The sequence below is a fragment of the Buteo buteo genome, chromosome 16, assembly GCF_964188355.1.
Source record: "Buteo buteo chromosome 16, bButBut1.hap1.1, whole genome shotgun sequence".
NCBI classification, from domain to species: Eukaryota; Metazoa; Chordata; class Aves; order Accipitriformes; family Accipitridae; genus Buteo; species Buteo buteo.
The window spans coordinates 8,517,225-8,529,389 of record NC_134186.1 but is presented as its reverse complement, the minus strand read 5'-3'; the positions used below and the strand labels follow the sequence as shown (position 1 = coordinate 8,529,389).

At 43.1% G+C, this 12,165-nt stretch overlaps 1 protein-coding gene across 8 annotated transcripts in view; it reads left to right on the top strand.

Annotated features, from left to right (window-relative positions):
* Nucleotides 1-1,753: 1,753 nt before the first annotated feature.
* Nucleotides 1,754-12,165, top strand: part of KDM1A (lysine demethylase 1A) — a 56,987-nt gene continuing 46,575 nt past the window's right edge. For 7 of the 8 annotated variants that reach the window (XR_012653129.1, XR_012653128.1, XR_012653127.1 and 4 more), the window contains exons 1-3: nucleotides 1,754-2,094; nucleotides 4,991-5,156; nucleotides 10,182-10,241. Coding sequence is in view for 2 of the 8 variants with exons in the window: in XM_075047761.1 (XP_074903862.1) it covers nucleotides 1,810-2,094; nucleotides 4,991-5,156; nucleotides 10,182-10,241 (511 nt within the window). In the remaining 6 variants the exon portion in view is untranslated. The remainder of the gene's footprint in view (nucleotides 2,095-4,990; nucleotides 5,157-10,181; nucleotides 10,242-12,165) is intronic. The other variant, XR_012653126.1, reaches the window with a different exon arrangement.

Genomic DNA, 12,165 nt, shown 5'->3' with positions numbered 1-12,165 from the left:
ATAGATATGGACTTAGGAGATAGTTTCACAAATATGGGGAGCCTATACTTGTCATGTTAACTGCATTTAATAAATGGCCCTTAAAAATAAAAGGATTAACTTGAATCTGTCAATTCAGAAGAGTAAATAAATGTGTCAGGTTTTGAGTTTGAGATGGTGGTTGGTGTAAACCTATGGAAAACATGTTAAATGTGCTCTGAGAAAACCATTTGTCTCACCCATTAGGTAAAACTTGTACTCAAAAATTAATTTTGTGGCTATTTCAGAAACAAACAAAAGGAGAGTAAAGTGGGATAATGAAGGAAATGCCAGCTCCTATGGAAGCATGAAATATTTGAAATACATAGGCTTACAGGTGAAGAGTGTTTTGTTATGGCAATTGCCTGTTGCTTCCTTGTCTTCCCTGTCACTGTTTGGAGTTGATCTCTGCAGTTCTCCCAGCTGGATTTCATCATCTAACTCCTCTGAACAAGGGTTCAGAGTTCCTTCCAGTCCGCTCCAGTTGCTTCTCAGCACTGGCATTATTTGTCAGTGTGTGCTTTTGACCTTCTTTCTGCCTGTCCACACACTGCTGTGCAGACATCTGGAATGCATCAGCTACACATTGCAGACCTTCTACAGCCTCTAGTTGCTTCCTGTGTTCCTGAGAATGGTTGAAATCACACCTAAATCTTTCTGTGCAACTGCTGCCTTCCCAGGTATCTAAATCCTCCTACAGTGTCTACACAGCCACCTGACCAGCCAGTACAAAACAGCTTGCTGACAAGGTATGTCTACTAGGATCAGCCACACCTCCCTTCTGATTAACGACCAGTTTTGAGGAGAGAGGCAAGAAAATTAGCAAGAGTGGGCTTTTGTTTTCTGTTACCTTTAGCTAATAATGTTCAAATATTCAACGCAAGGGAACCTAGAGCAGAATATCTCTAGCAGTATGCTCCATGCAGGCATCCATGGGGCTGGTGGGCACTGATCAGCAGTGTCCTGCCGAAAGGCTGATAGCTTCAGCTTCCCCTTCCCTGCCTCACCAGCTTTTTCTGGTGGTGTAAATAGAAGCTTGAGAGAGGACGTGGCGAGGAAAAGTCCAGTCCAGACCTTGGAAGGAGATGGGAGGAAGACTAAGCTTGGAATGCTTCATGGAAATAGGCACAAACATCTCCCTTTCAGCACAGTCTTGTCACATTTCAGGAGACTCCACGAGTTGTGCTGTGGACATACTTATGTCCACACAGGACTGCTGTGGCCACAGTCTGCTTCTCACTTATTTTGGTTGGCAACAGGTCATGCCACTTTCTATCTGCCTTAGTGTGTAGGCAGGGAAACTGTGGAAGAGATGTGTGCGTAGGTAAATTTGTCTGATGGCATGGAAGTGGATGGATGTACAGTTTCAGATTGCTAACATGATCTAACGGTGGCACTTGGGAGGTTTGCATGACATGGATCTCATAATGAGCTCCTTGAGGCCAGGCAAGTAACCAGAGGCTCCCCTGAACATGCCGGAGATAAAAATAGTAATTTGTGAACTGAAGGCAACCACGATGTCTGTGGAACAGCGAGGGCTACACCATGCAAGCACCGCCGGCAGTCAGAGAGACATGGTTCTTGGGGTCTCCATCTTCACGACTCCCGCCGCCATCCCAGGAGACGCAGGTGTTACCGGACCCTCCGCGGGAAGGCCTGCGCACGCGCGGCTGTGGGTGGCACGACCGCCCCAGTGCGCGCGCGCCGCGGCCTGGAGGTGACGTCAGGAGGAGGTGCCGCCAGCCCGCTCGCGGCCTCCTTTGTGCGGGGCGGCGCGGCACGGCCGGGGCGATGCTGTCGGGGGGAAAGAAGGCCGCGGAGGCGGCGGCGGGCGGCGAGGGCGGGCCTGAGGCGCCGGTGCCTCCTCCCGCCGCGGCGGGGGCCCTGGGCTCCTCTGCCGAGAGCGGCGGGGCTGCGGAGCGCACTCCGCGCAAGAAGGAACCGCCGCGGGCCTCGCCCCCGGGCGGTCTGTCCGAGCCGCCAGCTGCCGGCGCCGCCCCTGCGCCCAGCGCCGAAACCACTGGCATCGCCGAGACCCCCGAGGGTCGCAGGACCAGCCGCCGCAAGCGGGCCAAAGTAGGTGGGGGAGGGCGGGGTGCTTGGGCTACGGGCCCGGCCCTGCCGGCCTGGAGCGGGAGGGGGGGTCTGGCGGGTGTCGCGTGCTCCGGCCGTTGGGCTGCCGGGCCCTGACCCTCTGTGAGGCGGCTCGCGCCGCCCGGGACGGCTCCCGGGGAAGGGGCCGGGCGGGCGGGCGGGCGGCGGGCCGGGAGTCCCCGAGACCGCTCCCTGCCCGGGGGGGGGGGCGCTGGGCTGAGCAGACTTCTCTGGCCCGGTCGGGCGTTACCGGGCGGCGCCGGTGCGTGGGCTGCGGGTGCTGCCCGTGGAGGGGAGTTCTCCTGCAGGATGAACGTGCAGACGTGCAAGAAGCTGATGAGGGTTAAGGTCTCGTATTGTCACAGCTGACCTTCATAAGGTCTGGGGAGAACTTGTGCACTTCCATAAAGGAGAGCAGTCTGCAACAGTCCTCGGAACTTTGTAGGGCTTCCTGGTCAGATACTGAGCAGTAAAAAAAGAACCAAACACACCCTAGCATTGCATCTGAGTTTTTGTGATCTTACGTTTTTGTGAGCACTTTCCTGTTGTTACTAGGGGTGTGTGGATGCAGCTTGTCTTGGGGATTATGTGCATGGAATGATGCTGGTATTGCAAGGTATAAAGGTGATGGCCACACTCAGTCCACCATTCTTCAGCTTCCCTCAGTTGGCATTGAAGAGTTGAGCCAGTGCTGTGTTAAGGGTGAGATTTAGCAATGAAATCTAAAGGCTGTAAACAGCTTCCAATAACTTGGGCCTGTGGTATGTAATCCTCATATCTTATTCTGAACATCTGAGAACATTACCTTTTTTTTTTTTCTGAAACTTTTTCTCAGAAACCTTGTTGCAGAAGACTTTGAAGATCTTGGCTGTGCCTAGAGCTGGGTGTGTTTGATATGGAAGCTGAAATTACTTTCAGGAACTATGTCTGTTGTACTTTAGCCGTATCATTGAATGTCTTGCTCTTCAGAGCTCTTATGTGACAAGATAGCTGGACTAGTCCTTTGCGTATAGGAACTGTTGGGTAGGTCAGTCTGGTGCATCTTTTAAACTGAAAGAGGGTAGATGTAGACTGGACATAAGGAAGAAATTTTTTACAATGAGTGTGGTGAGACACTGGAACAGGTTCCCCAGAGAAGTTGTGGGTCCCCCATCATTGGAAGCGTTCAAGGTCAGGCTGGATGGAGCTTTGAGCAACCTGATCTAGTGAAAGATGTCTCTGCCCATGGGAGGGGGGTTGGACCAGGTGATCTTCAAAGGTCCCTTCTGATCCAAACCATTCTGTGATTCTGTGATCTTCAGAGGCAGCATACCTGGCTTTTACTTGCTTTATAGTGGTCTGTTAACAAGTAGGAATTAGTGCACTATCTGTGGGTTGTATTGCGGTGATGTTTCTCTGCGTTGACAATACCTATTTGCTAAGGGCATTAATCTCTTTTAACACAGTATATGCCCATGATCACTTCAGTCTAGCACAAAGTTGTCTTACTGCGAATGTTTGTGGTGTGAACTTCGTTGGGGGGTATCCATGTTAAAAATAAACCTAGGGAAAAGCTTAGGTTTTTATAGGACTTGATTGTTCTCTGACAGTTGTGTGAGCTCAAGGAGGATGGAAGGCTTTAGAGGGCCTTAGGGCAAAGCTAGTTTGTGTTAGTTTCAAATACCTGTCATACTGTTCTTGTGATGCTGTGGGACCATTGTAACTTGCTTCAGAGTGGGAGATCACAAAAGGTCCTAGTGGTGCAACATTTGCTCAACAGCGTGAAAAACTGAATGTGCTGGACAGGATGGAATGAACATAAATATTTGAAAGGTAGGAGATCATGGAGTGTGTTAGCATGTTACTGAATTTAGGCTTTCCTATACACGGGCTTCCTAATGCTACTTTGAAATGTACCCATTATTGCCCTTTCTTAATGACTGAACTTCAACTGTGAAAGATTTGTCATTTTTTTGATGAGAAATGCAGAGTTGCTTTTGTCATCTCATGGGAGAAGCTGACCTGTAGAATGTTGGAGGTACACTAGCTGCTTTCGCTTTATTTTTCCTAAGGCTGCATATTGTGAGAAGTCCTTTTTTTCCTTTCCAACAGGTAGGGAAATTCAATAGCAATATACAAAGCTTTCTTACTTTGGAAAAAAACTTGGTTTATTAAACAGTATGAGATGCATCCTTTCTAGGTTATTTCTTGGGGTTTCTATGTTTCTTTAAGTTGGAGTGAGTCTTTTTAACTGGTAATATTATTTATTTTTACTGGAGAACAGAACAAAACATATATGGCAATAAAGTTGGGTGGGGGGTTTTTTCAGTCTTGTGTTGAGCCACTAGTGTGACCATCCTGGAGAGGAGGGAAATGTGATCCTCTGTGTGAGGGCAAGATTTCCAGTAAACGGGAGACTATCTGTGCAAGATACATCTGTGTACAGGACATGAGTGGGATTTCCTCAGGAAATCTTGTGTACAGTTGTGGTCACCCATGTTTGACAGATAAATTCAAGTTGGAACATATGGAACAGACACAGAGGCAATTTGTTATCCTTGAGTTTGACAGGGAGGTGAGGGAGGGGAAGACAGCTAGAGAGGTTAAATGATGATATAACAAATACACATAAGCTGGGCTCAATATGAGTAGAAAGTTCCTACTACTGGACAGTTGGGTGCTGAAGACTTTTTTTTTTTTTTTTTGTGGAGGTAAAAACACATGGAACTTGTTAAGCTATTGAAGATTTTATAACATGGTAGCTATAATAAGACTCTGGACAAGGTAACTCAGGCCTTTTCTCTGAGCTGTAAGCAATTTTGTTGCTTGCAGTGTTCATTTTAGTAGTGAGACTTACCAGTATCTTCAGTGTGTTTATCCTCTGTTGTGCTTTTTACAGGTGGAGTATAGAGAGATGGATGAGAGTCTTGCAAACCTGTCAGAAGATGAGTATTACTCTGAAGAAGAGAGAAATGCTAAAGCTGAGAAAGAGAAAAAACTACCACCACCACCTCCACCAGCACCTGCAGAAGAAGAGAATGAAAGTGAGCCGGAGGAACCATCTGGTGAGTAAAGAGAGACCTTCTCCTCTGACACTACTTACCTGTTTTACTGCCAGAAATTAAGCAGGGTCAGGTGCAGCATCACGAATCCTGTGTCTGGTTTTGATTGGTTTTGAATGATTGTTTTGCAGTGTTTTCTTTGCTGGCCCTATATGTGGAAGGAGGGGAAAAATGCAGAAGAGCAGCCTGATAAAGATGGGTATATGCATGATGTAATTCCAGCTAAGCTAAATGTCTTATACTGGATTCTTATGATCTTTATTGACATGTCTTTGGAAGCTTATTGACCAGAATAGCCTCTTTGGCACTTAGCTGCCACACCTGCTCATGTACCAACATTTACTTATTCTTCTGAAAGAAAAGAGGTTAGATTTACTGGGGGGTTTGCTGTACAGGAGAACAAATATAATGTACAGTGATTCCTGTGGCTTTAAACTATGACTCTATCCTTAAGTTCTGTTTGGATACTGTTTGTTTAAACTTCAGTGCTTTTCTCATTACCTTTGACAGAGTTGTAAAGCTTCACTTTACGTTGGGAATTTTTTTGGTCAGTCTTGTTCAGGAAGCAGCTTTTGAAATTTATGGTATTAGCAGTACCCTATCCATTCTTTACCTCTGTTGTGTTTACAGCTACCACCATTAGTTAGGTCTGGTGTTGGTGCATCAGTCTACTATCTACAAAATCATGCTTTTGCACAGTTTAGCTGTCGGAGAGATTTCATGAGATGATGTGTGTGCTAGTTGGTTTTAGACAATAGCTGAAATCTAGTAGTTGAACTTTTGCTGGTTCATCACTGATGTGAATAACTGCTAGTCTTCAGTTCTGCTGCTCTTAATTGGCTTCTTTTTGGCTGGCAGGTCTGAGAACGTAGACAATAGGATTGAAGTCAGTTTGGGGGTACTTGCCTTCGGATTCAGAAAATATATTAAAAGCCACAGTTGTGTTTTATCTCTTAGGATTTGCCCCTGTAATCTCTCCTCAGCTGCAGCTGTTGGCTCCTGGCTTGATACAGGAATACCATAGCTCATATGCTTGACTGAAATATTTGCAATGATAAAAATCATCCCTGCCCGTACTTGTAGTTGATCTGTCAAAAAATGGAATTTTAATAGGTGTAATTAAGAAAGTATCTTAAGTTTACTATTTAAGTTAGCTTAGACCTTGAGTTTAATCCTTGAGACCTAATATTAATACACTTTTGATATTTCTTAGATGCCATTTTGTGGCTCTAAGAATGATTATTGAAATCAGTTTGAGACATAGTCAATGAAGTAGTGTTTTACCCCATGAAGGAAGAAACATGGAAGATAGGCAGTGATAAACTCATGCTGTTCTATACACACAACAGTCTGTTAAGCAGTTACTCTGCAAGCACTATATTTAGTTGTCTAAATACAACCAAATTTAAAACAGGCTATATCTAGCTGCCTAGAAATAAGTAGATTTCACATCATCATATCCTCTCTCCATTCCTAGAAATCCTGTGATATGCATGAAGCAGTGATGTAGAAAGGTGACAGATTTGCAGTTGTCATTCCATAGCTAGTCTTGCCATATTTTTAAAGGCTTCTGAAATTATATACATTGGTGGATCTCTCTATCTTTGTCTTTATTAATGTAGGCATCAAGAGCATCAGGTCATCTATGCTGGCTGTTAAAGTGCATTGAAACTTCTAATTCAAACAACCGTTAGCAGGAAGAGGCATGGAGTCTCCTGTATATAGAAACAATGTTTATAATTGAGGTTTTCTCCCTCTGTGACTTCTTTGAAGCAAAAATATGTGTTCAATAAGAAATATTAAATAGTACAGCAATACTAGAGCAGGTTTGCATATTGAAAATTTAACAAAATACAAAAAGTTAGCTTGTGTATTACTGTTAATTTAGTCTCATTGCAGACCTTAATAATTTCCTCTGTATGTTTAAAGCCTGCAAAAACATAGGTAATGCAGTAGAGGTGTAAAGGTGTCATGTTATAGGTTATGACCTTTTGTGTTGAAAAGCCTAATTGTGCAAACTTGAGAATGTAATAGTGACAGTAGCTGGTATTTCATTAGTCTGTCCCCACAGACAGTTTACAGTAGAAGGAGGTTATTAAGTACCACACTTTAGGTGACAGCAAAATGCGGATCTTATTTGGGGTGGGCTTGCTTAATGTGTTCAGCTGTGGGGAATTCCAGATGTTTTGGCTATGCAGATTGTTATCATCTGGATTTGCAAGATTTACTGCATGTTACTGCAGAGCAGTTTTAAAAGGCGTAACAGTATTTCATGATTAAGGTAATTTCCTTAAAGTGTCTCTCCTCATTTTTTACTTGAGAAATATTGTCTGATAGCACAAAGCTTCCAAACTCACTTTCAGTGTTGAATGACATTTGTGTTATTTGCCAATATCCCTTTTGAAATTAAGGAGCTTGCTGCTTTTGTTTTTCTCCTCTAAGGATCTTTTTTGTTTGCCCTCACCAAATTGGATTTTCATTCTTATAGCTTTCTGAAGGTTTTCTTTACCAGCTTCTGTCTTTTTAGTTTTGTCAGTGTTCTTACTTTGTGGTAATCTTGTGTTCCTAGCTACTGTTTTCCAAGGAAGTGTGAGACTGACTATGATCCAGATTAATGTCAAGTGAATAGTCAAAACTTAGTGGTACTCTGTCTCTGTCTTTCATCCGACTTGTCTGTTTTCCTAATTAAATTCGGTACTCAGTGGTAATCTTGTGCCACTATTCTTTATTTTAAGACAGTGGATGATTGTGTGAAGTGGACTCCTTTGTAGACCTTTCTGATTGCTGTTCAGCTCATGGTCTGTTATTCAGTTGCCTTGAGACTTTCAGCAGATTCTGCTCTTGCACATGTGTTCAGCTGCAGTAATTTGTTGTTAACATGGGTCAGCAGTTTGCTTGCTGCTTTGTTCCTCTGCAGCTGGAACGTGACTTTCTTATGGGGAAGGAGAGGCTATCTGCACTAGTAGACCTTGTTTCCACACTTCTGTACTCAGACTGGGTAGCTTTCAGAATTATGTCCAAGCAAGCAGTAATAGTGATACTTTTTTTTGACCTAAAACTGAAAATGGTTTAGCTGTTATTAACAGAGGAGGAAAATACTGATTTCTTTTTGTAAGTAAACCGAGAGCAATTTTGTCCCCTCTACTCATTGTCAGTGCTAATTCAGGGACAATGAATGCCACAGGGTGATGTCAGCATTTTTTCAATTTCTTAACTTACGGAAGGCACAAGTGTAACTTTTCCTGCAAATTAAAGGCCTGTGCTGGACTGTGAATATTGGTGTTTGAGTTCTGTTAGTCTCTCCCAGAAGAGAAGCAGATCTTGCAATGTTCCCAGCAGAATAAAGTACTTAAAAGTGTAGATGAAGTGAGGAATTTTCTCTTGCTATTGCAGATATATTAGTTCAGAGAATCCTGGCTTTGGGACTTCTGAGGCATGTCAAAATACAATTATTTGTCATGGTCTCTCTTGTGAGTTTCTGAACTTCCCTGCTGGTAGACTGATTATATAAAGGTAGTTACTATTGCTCCTCTACTGTAGCTGAGTGAAAATGTCTTTCTTGTTTCAGTTCCTATTTTATATTATCTGTAGATGTGTATTGTTACAATATTCCAGATGTTACTCCAGGCTATCGAAGTATGAAGATATTTGTTTCATTCTCTGTGTCTTGCTTTAGGGGTTAAATTTGTAGTTCAGGTGAAATTCTTTTAAGTTAATGTATCCCCCAAGAGCCTCAAATTACATTCTGGCAAAATTGTCGACCCAATCCCAAACTCTGAAGAGTAATCTTAACAATTGTGTGTTCAGCCTCAGGTTAGACCTTACTCTTACATGTTTAGAGATGACACCTTGAGCACTTGTGCTCTAGGAAGTGACTGTTCCATTTGCTACCTTGACCTCAGCAGTTTGTTTCAGTGGGGGTTTGTTTGGACTTTAGAAAACACCCAATTTGCTGACTGTTGAAGCACTTGGTTTGAAGGAACCTTGTTACAGGAGCAGCTAGCTGAACAGTGTTCAGCTGTCTCTGTAGTGTTCCACGACTTCCTGCTCTCTGGAGGTGACAAGACTTCAGGCAAACATCTGACTCTGGAATAATATCACTTGCAAGCTAAACTTGGAGCTAGCATCTCCTGTGAAGATTAGCAGTGTGTGAGGTGACCTATATTGGCTTTGTTCCTGCAGACATCGCAGCTGTACTCATCTCTGTTGTAGAAATGCTCTGTTCCTGGTTGTGTTGTAGTTCTGTCAAGGCTGCTATTTAGGACTTAGATGCAGGCTAAGGTAATTTTGAGACTTCTTCAGATCTTTTAGATGAGTGCTTTGCCCTTCCTCATGTTTCCAGCCTTGGATACGTTGAAAGACCAATGTCTTTCAGTGCCGGGTGTTGATCACGTTACTGATCAATGGTATTGACATGTACTTTGCTTCAAAGGTGGTCTTAGTCTGTTAGAACATTGTTGGTGTATCAAGAGCACTGAAGCCAAAATAAGTGGTCTGAGCCTTTCAAAAAAGTTCCGTCATCAAGCTTCAGGGAAGGGTTTATGGCAAAAAAAAAATAGGCTCTCTTGAAAGTGAGAGGCTTTTCAGAATGCTTCAAACTATCCCCTTGCATATGGGGACACTCGGGAGTACCAAGGGCAAGATTATCAAATTCTTATGGTTTGAGATCCATAGAATCTGATGGTATCCGTCCACCAGATCTTGGCAGTAAGAAATGTAATCTTATTATTCAAATCCTAGCCATTAACGAAGTTGATCATAAGTATTTAGCCACCAGGAATGCTACATATTGTGTACTACTTTATTTCTCATAAAGTCTGATGTAAAGCGTTCCAGTAACATGGATGACACTAGAAGACTACAGAGTTTGGTACCCTGAACCTAGGTTCCAGAAGATGGGATTCTCAGAAAATGGGTTTAGTTAGTTGGTGAAATTTAATACCTAAAACGCCAACTGCCGGGCCTTTATGTCCAGTATGGTTTAACTTATGGAGTAAGGTCCCTGAGTTCTCCTCTTTCCTTCCACAGGGCAAGCAGGAGGACTTCAAGACGACAATTCTGGAGGGTATGGAGACGGCCAAGCATCAGGTGAGGGTGGCGTTTGATGCTTGCCACTTAGTAGCAAGAGCCGCCAAGTTAGGCATTGATGCTTGCAAGTGCGCATGGGTGTGGTTGTCCAGAACTTAGCAAGAGATACAGGAGTTTTTTACCCACCTGTTAAAAAAGCAAGGGTATTTTCAAATTTCAGTTGAGTTCTGTACCAACTATGGAAAAGGACGCTAACATATGTTGAAATCCCTCAGGCCGATCTCTCATCCCTCCACTCCTCTCCATGTTCAGAGGAGTTCAAATGTGCGAAAAGATATTTCTTACCTAGCCAGTTTCTACCACCTAGAATGACACAGAAAGCCCTGGGCTTCAGCACAGTAGACCTTTTTTCTAATTTGCTGAAGAAACAGTGTGGAGTACCTTTTTGCTCCTTTGTTTTTGTTTTTTCTTTTGAAAGGGTTTGTGCTTAAGCTGTGTACCAGTGGTTAGCCCAGGAGGTTTATCTGTTGAGGAGATTCATAGTCTGCTTCTCAGTGGACTGGATTGTGAATTGCATTTGCCATTTGACCTAAGTACTGATGCTAGCAGTATGCACTTACTGCTTAATTCACAGAATTGGTATCTTTAAGTACTTAGAATGCTACTGAAAATCTTCCTCCAACTCTGCCGCTTTCGCTCTCGCTTGACGATTGAGGACTAGGGTTTTAAGCAAAGGAGTTGAAGGCTCCAGAACCTATTCTGTACCTCCAAGTTGCTCTTTTTGAAGCAAATACAACTTCAAGATATTAATCTGAGAGTGCATCCTTGCTGTTCTGAGTAAAGGAGCCAAGTTATGTTTTGGATCTTACCACTTGCACAGAATTTCTGACTGTTATAGATTGTGGGCTTAAGGGTGCATTGCCTATTTAATTTTTAGGTAGGCATTGGCTGTTTGGAAATTCTGCATATTTTGCATTTTATATATATGCTGAGGGTATGCTTTAGCAATTGTCCAGTTTAGCAGCCAATAGCTTTCCTTCAGTGTTTTTCATCTGCAGAAGTTTCAGTAAGTCTTTAAATGAGCAGCATCCCTCAAGATTTCTTCTGTGGGGAAGAAGATAATGAAAACTTGAGCACATTAGTTGCTGATGCTGAATGTCAGGAAGTGGCAAGTGTGTGCGCGAATGTGTGTGAAGAGGGAATGAGAATCCAGTCTAGGCAGACCCATTCCTACAGTCATTAAAGAGTTGCCTGCCCTAAGGAAAGCATGTGTAGTTCTGAACTGGTACTCCCTTTAATGTGTTGCTTTCATGAAACGCAAGCAGTAAGGGTGTGGGGATGGGGGAGATTTAATCAGCCTGAAATTGATTTAACTTTGAGCCGTGTAGTTGCAGAAGTAAATTCAAGGACATTTAGTTCTTAAAAGATCTCCTGGTGGTTGGGCCAAATAAAACAGTATCTTCGCTAATAATAGCTAGATTTTTTTCTGAATTCTGGTGTCAAACCCTTTTGTGTTTTTGTTTTGTTTTATTTTGTTTTCCTAAACACCAGTGCTCATCTGGAGCTATTCTGACAGTTTTAAAGTTCAGGTATTGCCATAAAAGACATGTGGCTTTGAAAAAAACAACAACAAAAAACCCCCACCTTGGAGTTCTTTCCAAGGCTGTTAGGAGCGCCAGCTTCTCTGGCTTCTCAGTTTGAAGAAATAAATTGCAAAGCTTTTCAAGAAACTGGTGAGTTGCCTTAAATCCACATGTCTGAGAGTTTCCTGGTAGTTGATCACTGCATGACAGTCAACACTTTTTAGCAAATATCTGGAGAAGGCACACTCATTTTGGCATAAGCCTGTAAGAGGGAGTCAGGTTCAGCATTTCAAGTCTTTAACTAGCCATTCTCTGAAAATTGTGCTGCCAAGCTCTTTGCTAACACTTGATGATCTAGAACTTTAATTAAGATTTGTTAATGTTAGTAATGTATCAGAGAA